Source organism: Mastomys coucha, unplaced genomic scaffold (genome assembly GCF_008632895.1).
Source record: "Mastomys coucha isolate ucsf_1 unplaced genomic scaffold, UCSF_Mcou_1 pScaffold15, whole genome shotgun sequence".
Classification (NCBI taxonomy): domain Eukaryota; kingdom Metazoa; phylum Chordata; class Mammalia; order Rodentia; family Muridae; genus Mastomys; species Mastomys coucha.
This window is the reverse complement of record NW_022196897.1, coordinates 112548239-112569153: the sequence shown is the minus strand read 5'-3', so window position 1 is coordinate 112569153 and position 20915 is coordinate 112548239. Positions and strand designations below refer to the sequence as shown.

At 42.2% G+C, this 20915-nt stretch overlaps 1 protein-coding gene across 3 annotated transcripts in view; it reads right to left on the bottom strand.

The window, feature by feature from the left end:
- The window catches only part of Ap4e1 (adaptor related protein complex 4 subunit epsilon 1), a 71631-nt gene extending 65355 nt beyond the window's left edge, over positions 1-6276 (bottom strand). For 2 of the 3 annotated variants that reach the window (XM_031371792.1, XM_031371793.1), the window contains exons 1-2: positions 6087-6276; positions 3025-3096 (exon numbers count right to left, since the gene is read on the bottom strand). In XM_031371792.1, coding sequence (XP_031227652.1) covers positions 3025-3096; positions 6087-6233 — 219 coding nt within the window. In that variant the 5' untranslated portion in view covers positions 6234-6276. The remainder of the gene's footprint in view (positions 1-3024; positions 3097-6086) is intronic. The other variant, XM_031371794.1, reaches the window with a different exon arrangement.
- Positions 6277-20915: the final 14639 nt, after the last annotated feature.

The following is a 20915-nucleotide window of genomic DNA, read 5'->3' as shown; positions in this document are numbered from 1 at the left end:
TCTGCAAGTCAGCTGTATTCCTATCTTTCCTGCACTCAGGAACTGGGCCAGGAGGCTGATGAGAGGACTGTGTGAGCCCAGGATTGGAGACTAGTCTAAAGAACATATCTCAAACTAAACATATGCTTTTTCTTCAGCATTATTATACTACAGATATGTAATCGTCTGCTACATAAGTACTCCTTTCCTCTTTTTAAATAACTTACATTATTGTGAACTTAGAGGCAGAATTTCATTACACAGTAGCCATTACAAACTAAAATCTTTGAGAGATTCTATGAATGTTTTATCAGAATGACATTTGCATTATCAATATTTATTATCAAAATTATCAAAATATTATCAAAATTTTATTAGTAAGAAAAACATGTGTTTCAAAACAGAAAAGTTCAGACTATTTAATATCTAAAATTAAAATATGGCAGTGATAGTGCACATTCTGTGTTTAATCATGGGATCATAAAAAAGATATATATATATATACATATATATAAAGATATACACACACACACACACACATACACACACACACACACATATATATATATATATATGTAATTCAATGTTCTATAAACAACTATCTGTAATCTTAGCACCAGGATGTAGAGGCAAGAGGGTAAGTACAGGGTCATCCTCAGTTATATAGTAGTAAGTTCCAGGCCAGCCTAGGATATATCAGATCTATCTCAAAGAAAAAAAAAAAATCTTAAAAATATATCTGGGTATGGTGTACATTCATTTAACCCCAGCACTCGGCTGGCAGAGGCAGGAGGGCCCTTATGACCTGGAGGCCAGCTTAGGTACACAGTCAGACCCTGTATCTGTGTGTGTGTGTGTGTGTGTGTGTCTGTCTGTCTGTCTGTTTCTCTGTGTGTCTGTGTGTATTTATTAAAGTTAACTATTATCAGATTATTAGATCACTAAAGGCTTAGGAAACAACAAGCCATTTTAACAAATGGGGTATGATAGTGTATGTCTATAATCCCAGTACTTGGGATGTCAAAGCAGGAGGATCCAAAGCTACATTATCAATCAGAGGCCAGCCTGGGCTATATTAGACCTTGTCACAAAAACAAAACAAAACAAAACCTTAAAGCAAGACAATATTATTTAGTTATATATGTATATGTGTGTATGTGAACCTTATGAAAATATTAGGGAAATGAAGTTTAGTTCAAATCATTTATGTTTAAAGCAGTGAAAGTTAATTTTAATAACATATTAATTAGGACTATTAAGTTTGTTTTTAACATTTGTTAGTGTGTGTCTAATTGTTTTTAGTTAAACCACAGTGGGAGTCCCTCTGCAAAGGCTTTTATAGAAATTAGGAATTAAATTGTTAATTCATGCCATTAAGTTTCAACCCAGGATTAATATCATGAGCTCGGAGTTTTATCTAAGTAAAATTATTACATAAATTATTTTCCTTTATCTAAATAAGAAACTGCATTCCCTTGAGGGACTTTGCTTTACAGCTTCCTTCCTGTTGTCCCGGGTCTGTAATTCCTTAGAAATGCAGACTGTGGTGCACCCTCTGCCTGGATGGCTACAGTTATGCAATCCTCCTGCTAAACTCTGAGTATCCAGTGACCAGTTTTACCCAACACCAGATTTATGCCTTATAGCGATAAAAATTGAATTCAATGGTACTCATTATAGAAAATAAAAACCTAACAAAGTAAAAAAAGAAAAACCATTTTTGCTTAACATTTCTATTATCACAAAGCATGCACAAAGACATACATATCTATATATACATATACAAAGACACAAGACTAATGTCTTAAGTTTTATTCCCATGAATATTATGACTACAAAAAGAAATGTTTACCTTCCTTGGACTTTGCACATTCGTGTTTATGACAAAGTAGTTATGCAAAATTATCACCCTGAAATTCACTAAGGGGAGAAGCATTTCCATAATGTCTTACACATAAAAGGACTCAACTGGCTGAGTGCAGGGTACACACCTTTGATCCCAGCACTCCAGTGGCAGAGGCAAGTGGATCTCTAGGACTTCAAAACTCACCTGATCTACATAGCAAGTTCTCCGCCAGCCAGGGCTATACAACAAGACCCTGCCTCAAAACTAAATGAATAAGAATAAATGGATATAATTTTTTTAAAACCACCCGCTAAATAGTTGGTGAACAAATGTTAGTTGCAGCTGATTAGCTAAAAGTGTCAGGTCAGAAGGTGGCTAAGTGAGTCAAAGGATATAGGACAAAGGAATCAGGCCACCAAGCCTGATGACACAATTCAATCCTACAGACACTGGCAGTGGAGAGAACAAACTCCCACAATTTGTCTTCTCATTTCCACACACATGCTATGACATGCACACATGAGCGCAGGCTTATACACATACACGAGCTAAAAGTTTTAAATAGAATAAATGTTAACTAGCCATATGCATTGTACATTTTGTGTTGAATTGTTACAATGTACCACATAAAGATATAGTTAGTACATGTCAATAAAAAAACTACAAGAGCCGAGCAGTGGTGGCACACTTTGATTCCAGCACTTGGGAGGCAGAGGCAGGCAGATTTCTGAGTTGGAGGCCAGCTTGGTCTACAGAGTGAGTTCCAGGACAGCCAGGACTACACAGAGAAACGCTGTCTCCAAAACAAAAAACAAAACAACAACAACAACAAAAGAAAACTACAAGAGGGGCTGGAGAGATGGCTCAGTGGTTAAGACCACTGACTGCTCTTGAATTCCTGAATTTAATTCCCAGCAACCATATGGTGGCTCATAACCATCTGTAGTGGAATCCAATGCCATCCTCTGGTATCTGAAGACAGCTACACTGTACTCATATAAAATAAATAAATCTTTTTCAAGAAAAAGAAAAGGAAAGGACAAAAGGAAGACTACAACAAATCCCTGGGTCCTGATCTGAATGGCTTGCAGACAGCCTCACAGTGGCCGGCAGAGAGCAGCGGAGTGAACACTGAGTGAAAAACCATACCACGTGGAACCAGGCTTCAAATGCAAGTGTGCTGGACTCTGCAAACGTACCAGTGTCGTAGTAGGAGCAGAAACAGTTGCCTTCAGACTACTCAGCTCTTGCTGGATTAGTTTCTCTTCTTCCTGGAAAATACAATTAGAGTAATTTCAATTAAAATAATTCTTAAAGCTACATTCCCTGACCCATAGAACCCTCCCTTGAAAGAATAATTATTTCCAGGTTAGCCTAGTGACCCTCTTCATTTCACTCAGTTGGCTAGTGAAGACTGGCAGACATTTGGTTTTTAAACTTCAGAATGAGGGGTTGGAGAGGTGGCTCAGCAGTTAAGAGCACTAGCTGTTCTTCCAAAGGACACGGGTTCAATTCCCAGCACAACACGACAGCTCACAACTGTCTATAATTCCAGTTCCAAGGGATCTGATACCCTCTCAGAGACATACATGTAGGAAGAAAACCAATGTACATAAAATAAAAAATAAGTTACTTTAAAAACAAAAACTTCAAAATGAGCCCAGCAGTGGTGGCTCACCTTTTTTATCCCAGTGTTTGGGAAGTAGAAGCAGGTGGATTTCTATGTTTCAGGCCAGCCAGGGCTACATAGAAAAACCCTGGTTTTTTTTTTTGTTTGTTTGTTTGTTTGTTTGTTTTTTAAAAAACATAAACAACAATCAAAAAGAAAAAGATTCAAAATCAGGGTAGTGAGATGATGCCTCAGTGGGTGGAGGTTCATGCTGCCAAGCCTGATGACCTGAGTTCAATCCCTGGGATCCACATAATCCCACCACACAGCCCTCACTAAGCAGGTCTTAACTAGCCACTTAATGTCAGTGACTCTGTGTGTGATTTAAAGATACCATTGTATTAGCTAGTGGTCGGACCCTAAGTGCTTACTGAGGTCTAGCACAGGCAAGCATCAGAGTTGACCACACTGGGCTGTGTGTGCAGTAGAAAATGAGAGGGAAGATGGGGATGAGGACACGGTAGGTACGCACATAAATACGTGTAAGTTTTAACAACTCAGAACAGCTGGGCATGGTGGTATGTTAGCCTCAGCACTCTGAAGGCAAAGGCTGGTGGACTTATGTGAGTTCAAGGCCAAGCACGTCTGTACAGGAAGCTCCAGGACAACCAGGGCTACATGATAAGACCTTGTCTCAAAAAACAAAAACAAAGACTCTAAATGAAAAGAGAGTAAAAAGAAAAGTATGGATCTGGGCTGAGTGTTACAACTTCCCTGAAGCAAAAAGTGTTCATGGAATAAAATAAAAAGTCTTCATGGAACACGGAAATAAGACAGACACGGTCCTCCTAACCTCTAGTCTTCCTCCTCATCTCCATCTTCCCTCTCATTTTCTACTGCACACAAAGCCCAGTGTGGTCAACTCTGATGCTTGCCTGTGCTGGACCTCAATAAGCACTTAGGGTCCGACCACTGGCTCATATAATGCTATCTTTAAATCACACACCAAGTCACTGACATTAAAGTGGCTAATTACAAACTGCTAGTGAGAGCTGCAGAAATGCCACAGGTGAGACTACACACTGCTGTATCAAAGAACAGAATTTGGTTCCTGACACCCATTCTGGTGGCTCACAATTGCCTAAAAGTCCAGCTCCAAGGGATCACACACTCTCTCCTGGACTCTGAGTGAATCTAAACTCATGTACACATGCCCCGCCAAACATACAACTTAAAATAAAATAAAGCTAAAAATAAAACAAAACAAAACCTTAGAAGTAATAACACATCTGTCTGGCTGTGTGGTTTCAAACTGAGCCAAAAAAAAAAAAAATATATAGTCTTTAAATTTTTCAGGAGTGGTGGCAGAGGCAGATGGCTCAATGTGTAAAAGCACTTGCTCTATAAGCCTAAGGATCAGAAGTCACCATATAAAAAGCCAGGTGTGGCGAGGTGTACCTGTGATCCCTGCATTCCTCTGGAGAGACAGAACACCCGGAAGCTTCCTGGCTAGCTTGCCTGAGTGTACAGCACAGAAACAAACATCAAGAGAGATCTTACCTCCAAGGTGGAAGTTGAGGACTAAGACCCAAAGCTGTTCTCTAAAGCCTACACATGTGCCATGGCTCTGTGCATCCTCACATAACAGCACACACACACATTCTCTCAGTATATACAATGTACACACAAAATACTTGTCCTCTCATGCAAATTAGCAACAGAAAAGCACGAAGATATGTTAAGTGCACGAATAATGATTATGGGATGTGCAGCAAGTCCTGTTCAATACAGCATTGCCACATACCAGCTTACAGTCAGAACACAAGCACGTTTTAAACCTTTAAAGGCATCTTGTTTCTCTTTCTCCTCTCTGCTGGCATTTATATTGCACTGTAGTTACTTACTTAGGTCCAAAATGGATGATCAGTTCTTAGACAGAAAAGTGTTTTGCTATTTTCTTTTTCTTTCTTTTTTTTTAGTATAGAATAGAGTTTATTTGGGGCATGGGGAGGGGAGTTAAGAGAGTAGTAGAGGCAGAGAAAGACAGAAAAAAAGGCGTGTTTTGCTATTTTCATTACTTAACGTATAGTTGTGCTTGATAGATATTTGCTGAAGAAAGTATGACACAATATTATGTTCTTAAGACATACACTCCCTGAGGCTTTGAGTCAGTACCATACACAATCCGTGGGAACTTAATAACTTCTATTGTTAACTACTAGTTTTCAAAACGCGTCTTTGCCCAACCCCTTGGTCTAGACTAAATAAACCTCAAGCTCTGCGAAAGATTAACAGCCCTGTCAGGGGTGGGAGTGAGGGTTGTCTGTCGGAGTACGTGATGCTTCTAAACAGAAGGAACTAAATTAAAACTCAAGAGGGAAGAGAAACTTCGTAGGAGCCTATAGCTCAGGCTTTAGCACTGGCTATCTTCACTCGGTTGACAGCTCATGTAATCCTCAAAGCACCTCGTGAAATTTACACCGGCTTAACGCTGAGAAAACACACGGAGGGTCTTCGGGCCTCCAAATCCGAAAGCCGGCCCAGGCAGCAAATCAAAGCTTGGGGCGGACGCCGGGCTGCGTCCATCCAGCCGACCGACGTCTCCCGCCCCGCCGCCCCACCCCATCCCGCCCTGCCTTCCCCGCCGCATACGTGCTTGGATGAGAGCGCAGTGACGCCACGGATGAGGCCGCCCAGCCTAGAGAAGAAGGGTGCTCTGGAGGCCGCAGGTCCTCCCAGCTGGTTCTGCAGGAAGAGCCCCGGCAATGCGGTCAGCGTCCTCTCCACCATGTCGCTCATCGCTGCCTCCCTACGAGGCTACTTCACGCTGACCCTCCCGGCCGCCGTAGTCACTTCCGGCGTTTTGAATAAGAAATCTTTATTCGCGCCGGGGCAGGAAGAGCAGGATGAAGTTCCGGGAGACACCACCTGGGGGCGCACGAGTCTAGGAAGAGAGCGGATTTCTCTGGAATCACGAAGATCATTCCATTAGCGGTGAAATGTCAGTGAAATGTGTCTGCATGAGTATTCTTGTATTTTCTAGAATCTCCCAAGTAGAAGGTTGATGAATTTATGCCATTCCCCCGTCCCAGTCTCCAAGTGCTGGGATTACAGACCTGACCCACCGTCTTCTTTATAGAGTTCTTAACACCTTGTACCAGCTCTTATCTCTGAAACACTGTAATAAGTGAAAATTGTTGTTGTTGTTGTTGTTGTTGTTGTTGTTTTCGAGACAGGGTTTCTCTGTATAGCCCTGGCTGTCCTGGAACTCACTCTGTAGACCAGGCTGGCCTCGAACTCGAAAATTGTTCTTCTTAAATCTTGACGTTTTTCTTGTACCTATGCTTCAACAAAAGAAAAGGTTTCCCTGACAGAGTAGCTAGGCAAAAATAAATTTTAATTTATTGAAAAATTATCAATATTTAAGTTATTTAAAACAGCTGGGAGGTGGTGGGGCATGCCTTTAATCCCAGCACTTGGGAGGCAGAGGCAGGCAGATTTCTGAGTTCAAAGCTAGCCTGGTCTACAAAGTGAGTTCCAGGACAGCCAGAGCTATACAGAGAAACCCTGTCTCGAAAAAGAAAAAAAGAAAAAAAGAAAACGAAAATAACTCCTAAATTATTTTAAACAGATTTTCTTTAGAATTTAATATTTTTATGCCTAAGTAAACTTTTGTTTACTGTGTTTTTTTTTTTTTAACTTTAGGCTCTTTCATTAGCTTAAATTAGAAAACTTACTTTCCAGCCATGTGTAGTGGTTGTTGCCTATAATCCCAGCACTTGAGGATGGAAGGAAGAACAAGAAAATTCAAGGGCATCACCTGCTCCATAGCAAGTTTAAAGCAAACCTGGGTTATATGAAACCCTGTTTTAACTTTCCCCATCCCCCAATTTTTTTCTTCCACCTAAAAAATGCTGGGAAAAGCTGATACTTTTCTGACTCGGGGGAAAGGAATGTGGTAACACTGCCAAAAAGTAAAGTGAAGCTTTCTTTATCCTGGCCTGGGTGCTGTTTATTATTCCCCTTAGTATATCTTATCCAATAGAACATTTTCAAATTGTATTGTGGTGCCAGTAAAACGGGGTCATTGTTTGGACCAAAGTTTAAAGGGAGAAAAATTACACATTTGAAACAGAGACATGATAAGCTTTATAAAAAGCAAAACTCTGTTGCTACCGCTTTTCAAGCAGCACTAAAACTTCTTATGCAGCTTTAATTAGCGTACTGAACTGACTAGGAAATGATGCGACAGTTAAAAGGCTGAAACCTGTAGGATGTGGCCATGGAGCAGCTTTAGAAACAACAAGGAGGGGCTGGCGAGATGGCTCAGTGGTTAAGAGCACTGACTGCTCTTCCAAAGATTCAGATCCCAGCAACCACGTGGTGGCTCATGACCATCTGTAAATGAGATCTGACGCCCTCTTCTGGTGCGTCTGAAGACAGCTACAGTGTACTTACAGTGTACAATATATTTATTATTACTTATAATAATAAATAAAACCTTTGGGCTGGAGCCAGCAGGGCCAGAGCAAGTGAGCCAGAGTTCAATTCCCAACAACCACATGAAGGCTCACAACCATCTGTACAGCTACAGTGTACTCATATACATAAAATAAATAAAATAAATCTTTAAAAAAAGAAAGGAAAAAGAAAAAACAAAAAGAAAGAAAGGGAAAGCCCAAAGAAGTGTTTCCCTCACACTCCCTCCCCGACCCCCAGGATGAGACAAACTGCTTATTCCTCTCCTCCTGTGAGTAATTCGCATTTCGCACAGAACTTTGCCTGTATTTTGCTTTCTCTGCTTTGCCTCCTAGCCAGGAGACTATGTCCACAGTGTTTTCCCACTCCCCCCCCCCATTCAACCCGAAACAGCCTGGCATTAGCTGGAAGAGTTCTGTGTTTACTGGATAAATCCCTCTACAACAAATTCTTTGTGGTGAAAATCTCTATTTAGCTATAAGTCTTCCATGACTCAGCTTATATTGTCTAACCTAGTTTAAACCATGGTCTATGAAATGAAATTCTGTTCCAAACTGAGTATTTAGACAGTCCAGTTGAACTACTTGTAAAGAGATTTAATCTATTCTACAATTGTTTTTGCTTTTCCCCAAGTAGCTTAAGAAATAAACAGAGTTTTAAAAAGAACAAAACAACAACAACCAAAAAAAAAAAAAAAAAAAAAAAAAACCTATGAGCGCCCATTTTACCAGTTCAGCCCCAGAATATTTTGTAAGGACTTTTCCTAACAGGCTACAAGATCCAGGATAAGGAAAAGAAATAAGCTCCAGTTAGAATAAACAAAGGTCTTTCCAGAAGAAAGGGGAAGAATGCAATATTCAAATATGCCCAATGTGGAGTGGTACAGAAAGTGGCCAGGGATCAGAGGGGAATCAAGCTAGAGGGAGTAAAATAACATTCCAAGAGAGGAGACCATGCAGCTGCCACTAGAGGCTGTACTGACCACTGAGAATCAGGGCTTTAAAAACTGCTCAGCCGCCAGGCAGTGGTGGTGCACGCCTTATATCCTAGCACTTGAGAGACGGAGGCAGGTGGATTTCTGAGTTCGAGGCTAGCCTGGTCTACAAAGTGAGCTCTAGGACAGTCAAAGCTATACAAAGAAACCCTGTCTCAAAACAACAAGAACAACAAAACAAAACAAAACAAAAAAAACTGCTCAGCCTTGGGCTGGTGAAATGGCTCATTGGGTTAATTAAAGGCACTTCCCAGAACCCACACAGTGGAAGGAGAGACTCACACAAGTTGTCTTCAGATTTCCACATGGGCAAGAAGGGCACACACACACACACACACACACACACACACACACACAGAGAGAGAGAGAGAGAGAGAGAGAGAGAGAGAGAGAGAGAGAGAGAGAGAGAGAGAGAGAGCCCTGATACAAATTTAAAAATCAGTAGCTTACAAATTATTCCATCAGGAAACAAAATCGCCACAAGCCCTGGATGAAAGGCTACACGCCTCAGAAAAGGGGGGAGGGAGGAAGTACCTCTTCCAGAAAAGAATACAGAACATCTGCAAGGGCCTGAGATAGGGAGGGGAAGGGCTGAGGAAGGCACAGAAACGTCCAGAAACTTCCAGGTTCTCTCTTGTCGAAAGTATGACTGTGATAAAAGCCCCAAACTGGGAGCAGAAAACTTGTGAAGTCGTCATTCTTACCAAATGCTTGACCTTTACCAATTAGAGCCTGAGTAAATGAACAAAACTTTGTTCATTCCTATTCTTTAGGGTTACTCTGAGACTCATATAATGAATTACATATAATTGATTCTGTACTAAATTTTAAAATTTAAGTAAAACCGTAGAATGGAAAAAAAAGTGAGATTTTTTTTTCTACTTCGGTTGTAATAAATATCCTGAAAAAGCTTAAAGGAGAAAGTTATTTTGACTCACAGAGGAATGAGGCTAGGTAGTCACATTGCACCCACACCCAGGAAGCAGAGCCTGAACTAGGAAGCCTCAAGGCCCACCCCCAAGCCGCCTGCTTCCTACAGCAAGGCTGCACAGACCACTTGTCTCAAAACTGTGAGCCTGGGCTCTGTGAGACAAGGACTCATTGTCTGGGTATCTGGAGGTGGAGATGCTGAGCACTTTCCACTTGTACCTTTAAATCCCACGCCACCCCAACAGAGGCTGAGTTGCCTTTGGGTTGTAGGTTAAATTAGTAAGGAGGAAGTCTGTCTGGTTAGATTCTCATGGTGCCCCCTCTACTGGGTCCCCGCACACCAGCCTCATCTCTCTAGAGTACACACCTCGCGTCTAACCACCTTCTCCATGGTTTTCTGCCCAGCCAGGCAGTCTTGTCATCCAGTGGACCTGTGATACGGGCAGACACTCCAGAGAAGCAGGCATGTGGGAAAGGCTCAGGCCCGGTAGCCTGCTCTCAGGAACTACTCTTTTTCCTCTGCTTCTAGTAACTGATTCTGAAATACCACCCAAACTCTCCTTCCCCCAAAAGCCCTGAATTTGTGGAGATTTAATAACACATTATTGAATGATAAATGGGCCAGAGAGAAATTCCTAGAGGCAAATGAAAATATAACACAACAAACCACCTTGGGACACATTAAAAGGAGTCTTAAGGAGGAAGTTTATAGCTCTAAGTACCTACATTAAAAAATCAGAAAGAAGGCAGGCATTGTGGAGCATGCTTTTATCCCAGCACTTGGGAGGCAGAAGCAGGGGCAGGTGTGATTTTTTTGGGGGGGGGGGGTTCAAAGTCAGCCTGGTCTATGCAGTAAGCTCTAGAATAGCAAGGGAGATCCTGTCTCAAAAATTACACACACACACACACACACACACACACACACACACACACACACACTCAGAAAGAGCACACATTAGTGACTCTGTGGTTGTTCTAGCCAGGTTTCTGTTGCTGTGATAAACACCATGAGCAAAAGCAATTTGGGAGGAAAGGGTTGATTTCAGTTTACACTTTGAGGGAAGTTGGGGCAGGAATTGAAGGCAGGAACGTGGAGGCAGGACGTGAAGCGGAGACAATGAAGGAGTGCTGCTTGTTGGCTACCTCTTCATGGCATCCTCAGCCTGCTTTCTTAGACAACCCAGGACCATCTTCCACAGTTGGCACGGCCCACAGCGAGCTGGGCCCTTCCACATCAGTCACTAATCAGGAAAATGTCCCATAAGCTTGTCTATGGGCCCATCTGATGAGAGCATTTCCTCAATGTAGATTTCTTCTCCTAATGACACTGGCATGTGTCAAGTTGACAAAAAAAAAAATTACAGTACAATGACACGACTGAAAAAATTTGGGAAAAAGCAGGAGTAAACCACAACCCAGAAACAACAATAATTGAAATAGAAAAAAAAAAGAAAGAAAAAAAAGGCCTGGGCAGTGGTGGTGCACACCTTTAATCCCAGTACTTGGGAGGCAGAGGCAGGCGAATTTCTGAGTTCGAGTCTAGCCTGGTCTACAGAGTGAGTTCCAGGACAGCTAGGACTATACAGAGAAACCCTGTAGGTCAGTACCTGATGAACAGATGCACTTTTTTTTCATAAAATACTTACAAACCAAATATAGACATATATCAATCAGAAAGATCACCAACCACAACCAAGTGGGGTATTATCCCACATGCAGGGGTGCTCAACATATATAAGTCAATAAACATAATAAAGTATGCAAAAGGACTTAAAGACAAAAAAAATTATACAATAATCTTAATAGATACAGAAAAGTCTCTTGGCAAAATCCAACATGTCTTCGAGATAAGAGTCCTGGAGGGAACACACACCAATAGATGCTATCCATGTCAAACCCACAGCCAACATCACCATAAATGGAGAAAACCTCAAAATAATCTCATTAAAATCAGGAATGACCCCACCTGGTAATGGGCAAAAAGACCTTGTTGGTGATGGTGATTAGTCAGGGGCAGAGTGGATGACAGTCCTTTGTTCATCCTGGCTTGGTGGCCAAAGCTGTCCCATGCCTAGGACTCATAAAAATCCAATCCAATCCAATCAAATCTAATTCAGGCAGCTGCAGCCTGGGAGGAAGAAGCTGGACATGCCACCCATAGGCCTCCCTCCAGCCCACAGCATAGGTGTGGCCATGGACAAGCACTTGATGCCACTCCACTCAGCACAGAGTATGTCACCCAGGGGCCCAAGCCATGTGGTCAGCCCGCCGTGGATGAGCTGGCCCTGTCCATCACCAGCACTCTGGAGAGTGTGTCCTGCATCTCCTCTGGGCAAGCACAGTAGAGCTGGCCCTAGTGGGGGGAGCACAGGTGAGCTGGCCCCCAGGGGCAGAGCAGGAGGAGACTTGGCCTGCCATTCCTCTGCTGTGAGGTGGCCAGTGGGGTAGGGGTTGAGGAAGACAACTAGAGGTTGGAAGGCTGGGTGGAGGATGGATTCCCTCTGCCCCCTCACTACACACTTCAGACAACAGACTTGGAGAAATTGAGCTGGAACTGAGATGGGAGCCTCCTCCAGAGGACTAGCGTGAACATAAGCAAACGTGCTATGCAAGCTGCCCAAGGAGAGGAACAATCTACAGTCCTATCCAGCTGTAGAACCCAAGAACCACAGGCATAACAAAGCAAGATAGCTCCAATGGTCAATAGTCACTTTTATCTTGTAACCACAGCTGTCTAATTGGATTTAAGATCTACTCAATGGGCAGAAATCCATTTCTAGTACTGTAATCCTAGCCAATGGGTAACCCATGGCCAGAGAGCTCTTAGAACCTAGCAGAGTTCCAATTCCTGCCTTTTTTCTAAACCAATATAATTTCTAACCCTATCCTAAGTTATTCCTTGTGCCTACAGATACGAGTTGCTCTCGTACTTCATCAAAGAAGCTTCTTTATGTGACAGATGGCGGCTACGACAGAAACCCACACTGGTCAAAACACAGAGATTACAGATCTGTGGGTGCCCAACCCCAACTGACGCATACTCAAAACAACCCCTACATCCAAGGCTCAAGGAAAGTCATAGAAGGGGCACAAAGACTGTAAGAGTTATGGTCCAGGACACGTGTTACTAGATAGAATCCCCTAAGCATGACAGGGAAAATGCATCCACTAAAGATTGTGTGAACAAAACTGGCTAAAGACAAGCTGGGCAATGGTGGTGCATGCCTTAAATCCCAGCACTTGGGAAACAGAGGCAGCTGGATTTCTGAGTTTGAGGCTAGCCTGGTCTACAGAGTGAGTTCCAGGACCAGCCAGGGCTATAGAGAGAACCTCTGTCTTGAAAAACAAAACAAACAAACAAAAAAAGACAACATCTGACATGCCAGTGTAGACAGAGGACACCCTATATGGACACATCCCTAGATGAAGAGCTACAATGATCAATAGTTGCTGAAAAAGAAAATCACTTTCTTCCAGGAACTAGCCCCTGAATAGGATGTGCAATCCCAAGTGGTCAGCTTGGGATACTTGTACATGTAAGCCGTGCTGAATGCCCTCAGAGAATGCATATACATGTATGCACACATGTATTATACATACATATGTACATGTAAAAGTAATAAAGAAGAAATTGGGAAAGGAGATATCATATGACATGTAAATAAAGAAAATATCTAATAAAAAATAAATAAATAAAATAATAGCTGGGCGGTGGTGGCGCACGCCTATAATCTCAGCACTTGGGAGACAGAGGCAGGTGGATTTCTGAGTTCAAGGCCAGCCTGGTCTACAGAGTGAGTTGCAGGACAGCCAGGGCTATACAGAGAAGCCAAAATTAAATAAATAAATAAATAAATAAATAAATAAATAAATAAGAGGCCATGAATTAGGTGGGGGTAGACAATGGAACAGTTTAAGGGGTGAGGAAAGGCATTGAGTGGATAGAGACTCAATGCTCATGTACAAAATTCTCAAAAAGTTATAAAAAGAATTTAAAATAAAAATTTAAATTTAATTTAATTTAAAATAAAGAATTTAAATGAAAAAAAGAGGTGGTCTCTGTTGGGGGCTATGCACAAGAAGAAGGTATTCCAAATCTAGCTTTTGAGGTAGTAACAATGATCCACAAGAAAACAGTGTTACAAGGCATGTTGTTAAGTTGATCTCTGTTACATTGTAAGAGACAATCTTCTAAGTCAGGACCTTAAGATATTCTCTCAGGGGAGGGGGACACAAGGAGACAATTTTACAAAGTGGCCTGATAAGGTGGTCTTTGGTGGGTGGAGTGCATAGGAGACAGGCTTACAGATGGCAGTATGAAGGTGGTCTCTGTTGTGGTAGATGATGCCAACCTAAGTCCTTTCATTGCAGATCCAAAATGACAGGTGAGGGAGACAAGCTTCCTCAATAGCTGGAGGGTAGTTGCAGTTCTCTCTGCTGTCACTAGATGACCGTGTATGTCCACAGGAGAAAGAGAAGAAAACCAACTGGATCCCAGAACCAGATTCATTCCAAAGAGGAAGTAAACCAAATTAGGCCATTCCTAAGAGCAGTAGTCAATAAACAGTAGAAAGGCCTTGGTTTTCTCCAGAATATGTGGGGCCTGACTTCCAAGACTCTGTCTCTGGATAAGTTAGACTGATGACTATGATCTTCTATCCTCTATTTTGTAGTTTCTTTCTTTCTTTTATTTTGGCATTTGTTGTTTGTTCTTGTTTTGTTTGAATCAGGGTCTCACTAGCTTTCTTAGAACTCACAATGTATATCAGGCTGGCCTCAAATCCATGGCTATATCCTCCTGCCGCCTCTGCTCCTCTTAGGTGTTGGAACTAGATTTCAGGCACCCCAATCCCTGGCTATGACTTGATCCTAGTCTCTCTTAGACTTCCTTTCTCTCTCTCAGACTGGAATTCATAGGAGAAGCACAAAGCAATTTTTTGATAAGTCAATACTTGAAATACCTTTGGCAGCTCTCCAGATAGAATTTCTTATGCTCTCACACACACTTCCAAGACATTTGGAAACATCTACATTAGATCAGATCGAGACCCACACAGCTACAAACGCTCTTGGTAACTTATGCTGTCTCTCTAGTATTGGCACATTGGTAGTATGTATGTCTGTGGACATTTTTTTATAAGAGTGTATTAGAATTTTTAAAGGACCTTTAAATCGTTACTGATTAAATGATGTCACCCCAGAATAACCCCGACTCTACATCTTCTCTTCCTTTGCACATCCATGAGTTTCGTTAAAGTCTCCTTAGGCCTGTTTCCAAATCTGTAATGTTATTGGTCCATTACACAGAGATTCTCACTTCACATGAAAATCCAAAGCTGCAGAAAGAATGGCTTGTGAGGAATTATCAAAGTTTGGAATTGACTTTCTGTGGGAAGTATATGGGCATGCCAGTTTTTGCCTTTTTTTTTTTTTTCTGTGTATGTGTATGCCATGCTCATGTGTGCTTTATCATGAGAGAATCCAGGCATCTGCATGCCATTGTGCGTGAGGAGGACAAGTATCATTCCTTACTTTCTACTATGTATGTTCCTGTATCTCTTTCTCTTTGGTTTTGGTCTTCTCTTGCTTTATACAACACCTGGCTGGCCCAGCAGCTTCCAAGGATTCTCCTGTCTCTGCTTCCCATCGCCTCATAAGAGTGCTGGGATTTCAGACACGCTTATCATCATGTCTGGCTCACGTGGGCTCTGGGGATTGAACTCTGGTCCTCACACTTGAGTGATAGGCACTTTACCCACTGAGGCATTTTTCTAGCCCTAGCATGATTTATTACACTGGTGAAAGACTCTCCAGAGTCTACTTCTGAGTTTTGTTGCTACTGTTATGACTCTTCACACATTAGTAACAAGTAATGAGAGAAAGAACTTTTATAGTGACCCAGAGATTCTGGAAGCTATCGAGGCAGAAATCAGTGTGAATTCTTGAAAGCAGCTGGAGTGGCAAAAAATGCAGCTGGTGTGATGTGGCTTCTCAATTACCTTAACTATAAAGTGTGGCTATTAACTGAGTACTTAATTGGCTCCTCCTGAAATGGAACCATAAAAGCATTTGGTCCCACAGGCTAAAGAACATGTTGTACCTATTGAAAACTGTTAAAAGGCACCTTTAAAAGTCTGGCCATAACTGAGCAATGACTAAATGTAACCTTATTAGGCCAGACATCTTAGATGGTAGAAATGGTGACTACCTACACAAAACTGTGCCCAGACAGTCAAGTCTGAATCCTCCCTCTGCCATTTCCAGTCTGAACAACTCTAATTATATGTCTTACGTTCACGAGCCTTTCTATCTCCATCTCCATAATGAGTGCAATAGTAACTATCCTTCTGACCTGTAGAATCTGAATAATTAAGTGAGATCACACACAGAAAAGAACTTTGAAGATACGGCACAACACAAATATTAGTTACAGCTCCTAAGGCGGGCCGTCATACCTTGCAGCTAGGGAAGCTGACTGACTTGGCTACGGACCAGTTGTGGCCGAGTTAGGACGAGGACAGATCTCCATGGCTTCTTTCTAGAACATCAATCAGCACTTCTTTGACAGGGAATATAAACTTAAGTCTCCGCCCATGTCTCATTTGCATACAATTTATTACCCAGCCATAAAAAGTCATTAAAGTTTAACTTTACATTTGTCAGAAGCTGGGTTTAATTGCCATGTATGTGTACATATATTACTAGCCTTCCAACTGCCCCTGAAGGAAAACAGGTTTTTGTTTTGTATTTTTTATTGTGTATATCAATGCTTGGCTAAGACTTCAAATTTTATGAGAGTCACATGAGATAATCTGAATGCTAAATCCAACTACTGGGAGGAATCTACAAAAAACAAATCAGACCTTGTATAAAAGCTAAAGCTTTCAATGCACTTTCAGGATTCTTTAAGTAATTCTTTACCTTCCTTCTAACCTTTCATTTTGCTACTGACAAAGAAAACACCATGTGTGGCTTCCAAAAAATTGTTTCACTTCTTTGTTTGTTTGTTTTGTTTTTTGTTTTTTTGAGACAGGGTTTCTCTGTGTAACCCTGGCTGCCCTGGAACTCACTCTGTAGACCAGGCTGGCTTCGAACTCAGAGATCTGCCTGCTTCTGCCTCCCAAGTGCTGGGAATAAAGGCGTGCGCCACCACTGCCCGGCTGTTCCACTTCTTTTTAATGTTTATTTATGTGTGCCTGCTTGCCCATATGTGCAGTAAATGCATGCTAGTGCCCACAAGAGGCTAGAAGAAGGCATTAGATCCCCTGGTGCTGGAGTTACAGGCAATTGTGAGCTGCCTATGTGGGTGCTGGGAACCAAATTCTAGTCCTCTTCAAAAACAGCAAGTTTGAGGCCAGCCTGGTCTACAGAATGAGTTCCAGAACAGCCAGGGCTACACAGAGAAACCCTGTTTCGAAAAACCAAAAAAAAAAAAAAAAAAAAAAAAAAAAAAAAAAGAACAGCAAGTTCATTTAACCACTCCAGACCCCTAAAAGATCTGGGGAAGCAGAGGTAGCAGATCTTTGTAAGTTCAAGATCAGCCTAGTCTACATAATGAGTTCTAGTACAGACAGAGCTGCATAGTAAGACTCTATCACAAATAAATAGATGGGTGGATGGATAGATAGACAAATACTCACTCTAATGCTTTCTTTGCTTTAATGGCCATTTATTTATCAATAATGTTCCTATGACTACACCATCCAAAGAATATCCTTATTGTAAAGAAAGCTATTTTCCATATAATTTACAGTAGATTTGCATATTTAAAATTTGCTTCCAGGAGCTGGAGAAATGGCTTAGAGGTTGGGAGAACTGGCTGCTCTTCCAAAGGATCCTGATTCAATTCCCACCACCCACATGGCAGCTCATACTGTCCGTGGTTCCAGTTCCAGGGGATCTGACACCCTCACACAGACATACATGTAGGCAGAACACCAGTGCACACATGAAATAAAAATAAATTAATAAAAATTTGCTTCTGACTCAAGTTCTAAGAACTAGGATTTGGAATTTATGGGAGTAAGGAGGTGAGGTCTGGCAGGTGTCTCCATTTGGATTATTTTCTAGCTGCTTGGATATTTAAGGCCAGTTTCTTCTTCACAAGAAGGAAAACCCACAGGAGCTCATCTAACACTGAGGCCTTACTAAGTCGAGTATTTCAAAGTCTTTGTGCATTTATAGTAGTTTAATTTTCAGTGTTGCATTGAAGAAGGCATAAAATAACTTGTGAAGGTTTAGCTCTTGCCCTTCCTAATGAGAGGCTTCTCCAAGCCACTCTTCTGACCTTTTAAATGTGGTTGATTAAACAAGATCCTGCAGGCAGAACGCCAGGATTAAAGAAGCAAGCCCAGTAGGTTTATTAGAACATTCTTGTCAGAAAGCTACAGTTTCCCAGTCTAGAAAGAGGCAAAAACTTCCCATTGTCGTCAGTCTTCATTCTGAGGCAATGGCCTGACTTCAGTTACTTACGGAAAACTGAGCCGCCCAGCATGCAAAGGTCATGAGGAACGCATTAAGAAACCTGTGTGCAGGTATATCTGCAGTGGAGAAGCCTGGGGATAATCCAGGTGACAGAGTGGTGTGAGCTCCTACCTCACCGCTGTCTGTGTTGCCAGTTCCGGGGAAGAGGAGGTGTCTCTCCTCTTTCTACTGATTGGAGGAGACTGGGTTGCCCCTGTGGCTTGTGCTTGGGGGGGTGTGCATTCTTGTTGGCAAAGGTGGTATTTAGAAATCGATGCTGAGGTGCAGGAGAAGGCAAATACACAGATCTTAGCCTTAAGAAAGAAGGACCACCCAGCCCCAGGTTGGGCTGCTCGCTCTGCTTGCTTACGGATCTTAGATCCGTAAATTCCAATGCAAAAAGAAAAGAAGAAAAAAGGTAGTCTGCTCTCAACCAGTATGCTAATAATTCTTCCACGGCGAGCTGGATGAGAATCTGAATATATTTCAACATCAATAAAGGTCATATTTGCCATCCAGTCTTAATCCGAGGGGAGATATCTAGTCTTGCTGCAATTGATATGCCATGTTTGGTTGATATCCATGGAAAACCTGCCCTGGAGGAGGAGCAGATGGACAGACAGACAGATGATGGGACAGGGGACTGGGAGGAGAGGAGGAAAGGGAAGTTTGATCGAGATGTAATATATGAGAGGAAAAGAAATAATAAAAAAATTTAAGCTGGGTAGTGGTGGCACACGCCTTTAACCCCAACACTTGGGAGGCAGAGGCAGGTGGATTTCTGAGTTCGAGGCCAGCCTGGTCTACAGAGTGAGTTCCAGGACAGCCAGGACTACACAGAGAATCCAAACCCCTCTATGAACTAAGGGGGTGGGGGAGATCATATTTACATACTTAAATCCCACCAAAGCACTATATTTCAACGTATTTCAATCCAATTGCTTTTCTTCATTCTGGATAATGCTTTGAAAGAAGAGAATAAATATTTTAGTGTAGGAGAATGAATGCTCAACAGATGTTATCAGCAACAGGTCTTGATTGGGTTCATTTTCTCACCAATTAAAGAATTTAAAGGTAGGGGGAAAAATCTCAGACACACCAGGCAGCAACAAATAACAAACTTTTTTTTTCTTTTTTTTTTTTTTTTTTTTTTTTTTGGTTTTTTCGAGACAGGGTTTCTCTGTGTAGCCCTGGCTGTCCTGGAACTCACTCTGTAGACCAGGCTGGCCTCGAACTCAGAAATCCGCCTGCCTCTGCCTCCCAAGTGCTAGGATTAGAAGCGTGTGCCACCACCATCCGGTGAGCATTCCTTTCTTAAATGTGCTGTTTTTGTGTCTGTTGCAGGACTCAGGGGTGAACCTGGAGCTTTGGACACACTAGACAGTGCTCTATCACAAAGATACGCCTCCAGTCCCACAAACATTTGTTGATGCTAACTTTGGAGACTAGAAAGTTTCAAGAGAGGCCGGGCAGTGGTAGCGCATGCCTTTAATCCCAGCAATTGGGAGGCAGAGGCAGGAGGATTTCTGAGTTTGAGGCCAGCCCGGTCTATAGAGTGTGTTCCAGGACAGCCTGGACTACACAGAGAAACCCTGTCTCAAAAAACAAAACAAAACAAAAAAAGAGAGTTCAAGAGCAAGGTTCTTGCATATATCTGGTGGGTGCACAGAGTCATGGTTATCTTCTCTGGTATCTTCATGTGATAGGAAGGGAGCTGGAAAACTCTGAGCTCTGTCTTTTTGTGCATGCTTGTTTTTGCTCTTTGAGCTAGGTCTCACATAGCTCAGGCTGGCCTCAAACCGGCAGCAGTCCTCCTGCCTTTGCCTCCTGTGTGGTGGGATTGGAGGCGCCCAACCTTTGCTTGGGAATTTTGTCTTGTGTTTTGTTCAGATGGAGACATAATTGGGAGCAGTGCTAAGAAAAGAGGGCCAACTTTGAAGTGAGCACCTTGGGTTTATACACGGTTCTCGTCTTTTACTAGCAGCAAGGCTCCAGCATGTTACAGAATCCAAGACTTAAGTTTTCCCACCTATAAAGTGAGGATAGCAACTTCCAGGCTGAAATACAGTCATGAGAACTGAGTGAGCTAATACTCATTTTCATAAAGTTTTATATAGACACCTGGCACATAAACAGCACCTATTATTTATATGCCGATGTATTTTTCCTAAGATCTACCATGTCCTCTTTCACCATAAAGCTTCAGAGTGGGTGTCAAAAAGCAGGGCCACGTTCGCTGGCAGTTCTGCACAGGTGCTGGCTTGTGTGGTCCCACCCAACCCCTGGGACATGCACCTGCAAACCTTGGGCAGGGCTCTATGTGGTTGCTGAACAGATTAACAGATGTGAAAACCAAAAGCAGTCTGTATACACAGCATCCTGTTAGGCTGGCCCAGTGAGGATTACAGAAATCCAGATGTGAGGGTAGAGAAAGCAGACCTGAGGTGAGATTTGGATTCACTCTCGAAGTTTCAAACAAAGGAGCTAGAGGCACACAGCTACAGAGCAGAGCACCTCCAAAGAACACACCCAGGGCAGAGCTGCCTTGTTTTGCTAAGACAAAGCAACAACAAAAACACAACCCTACAATCCAATTCTTTTTCTCTTTTTAAAAA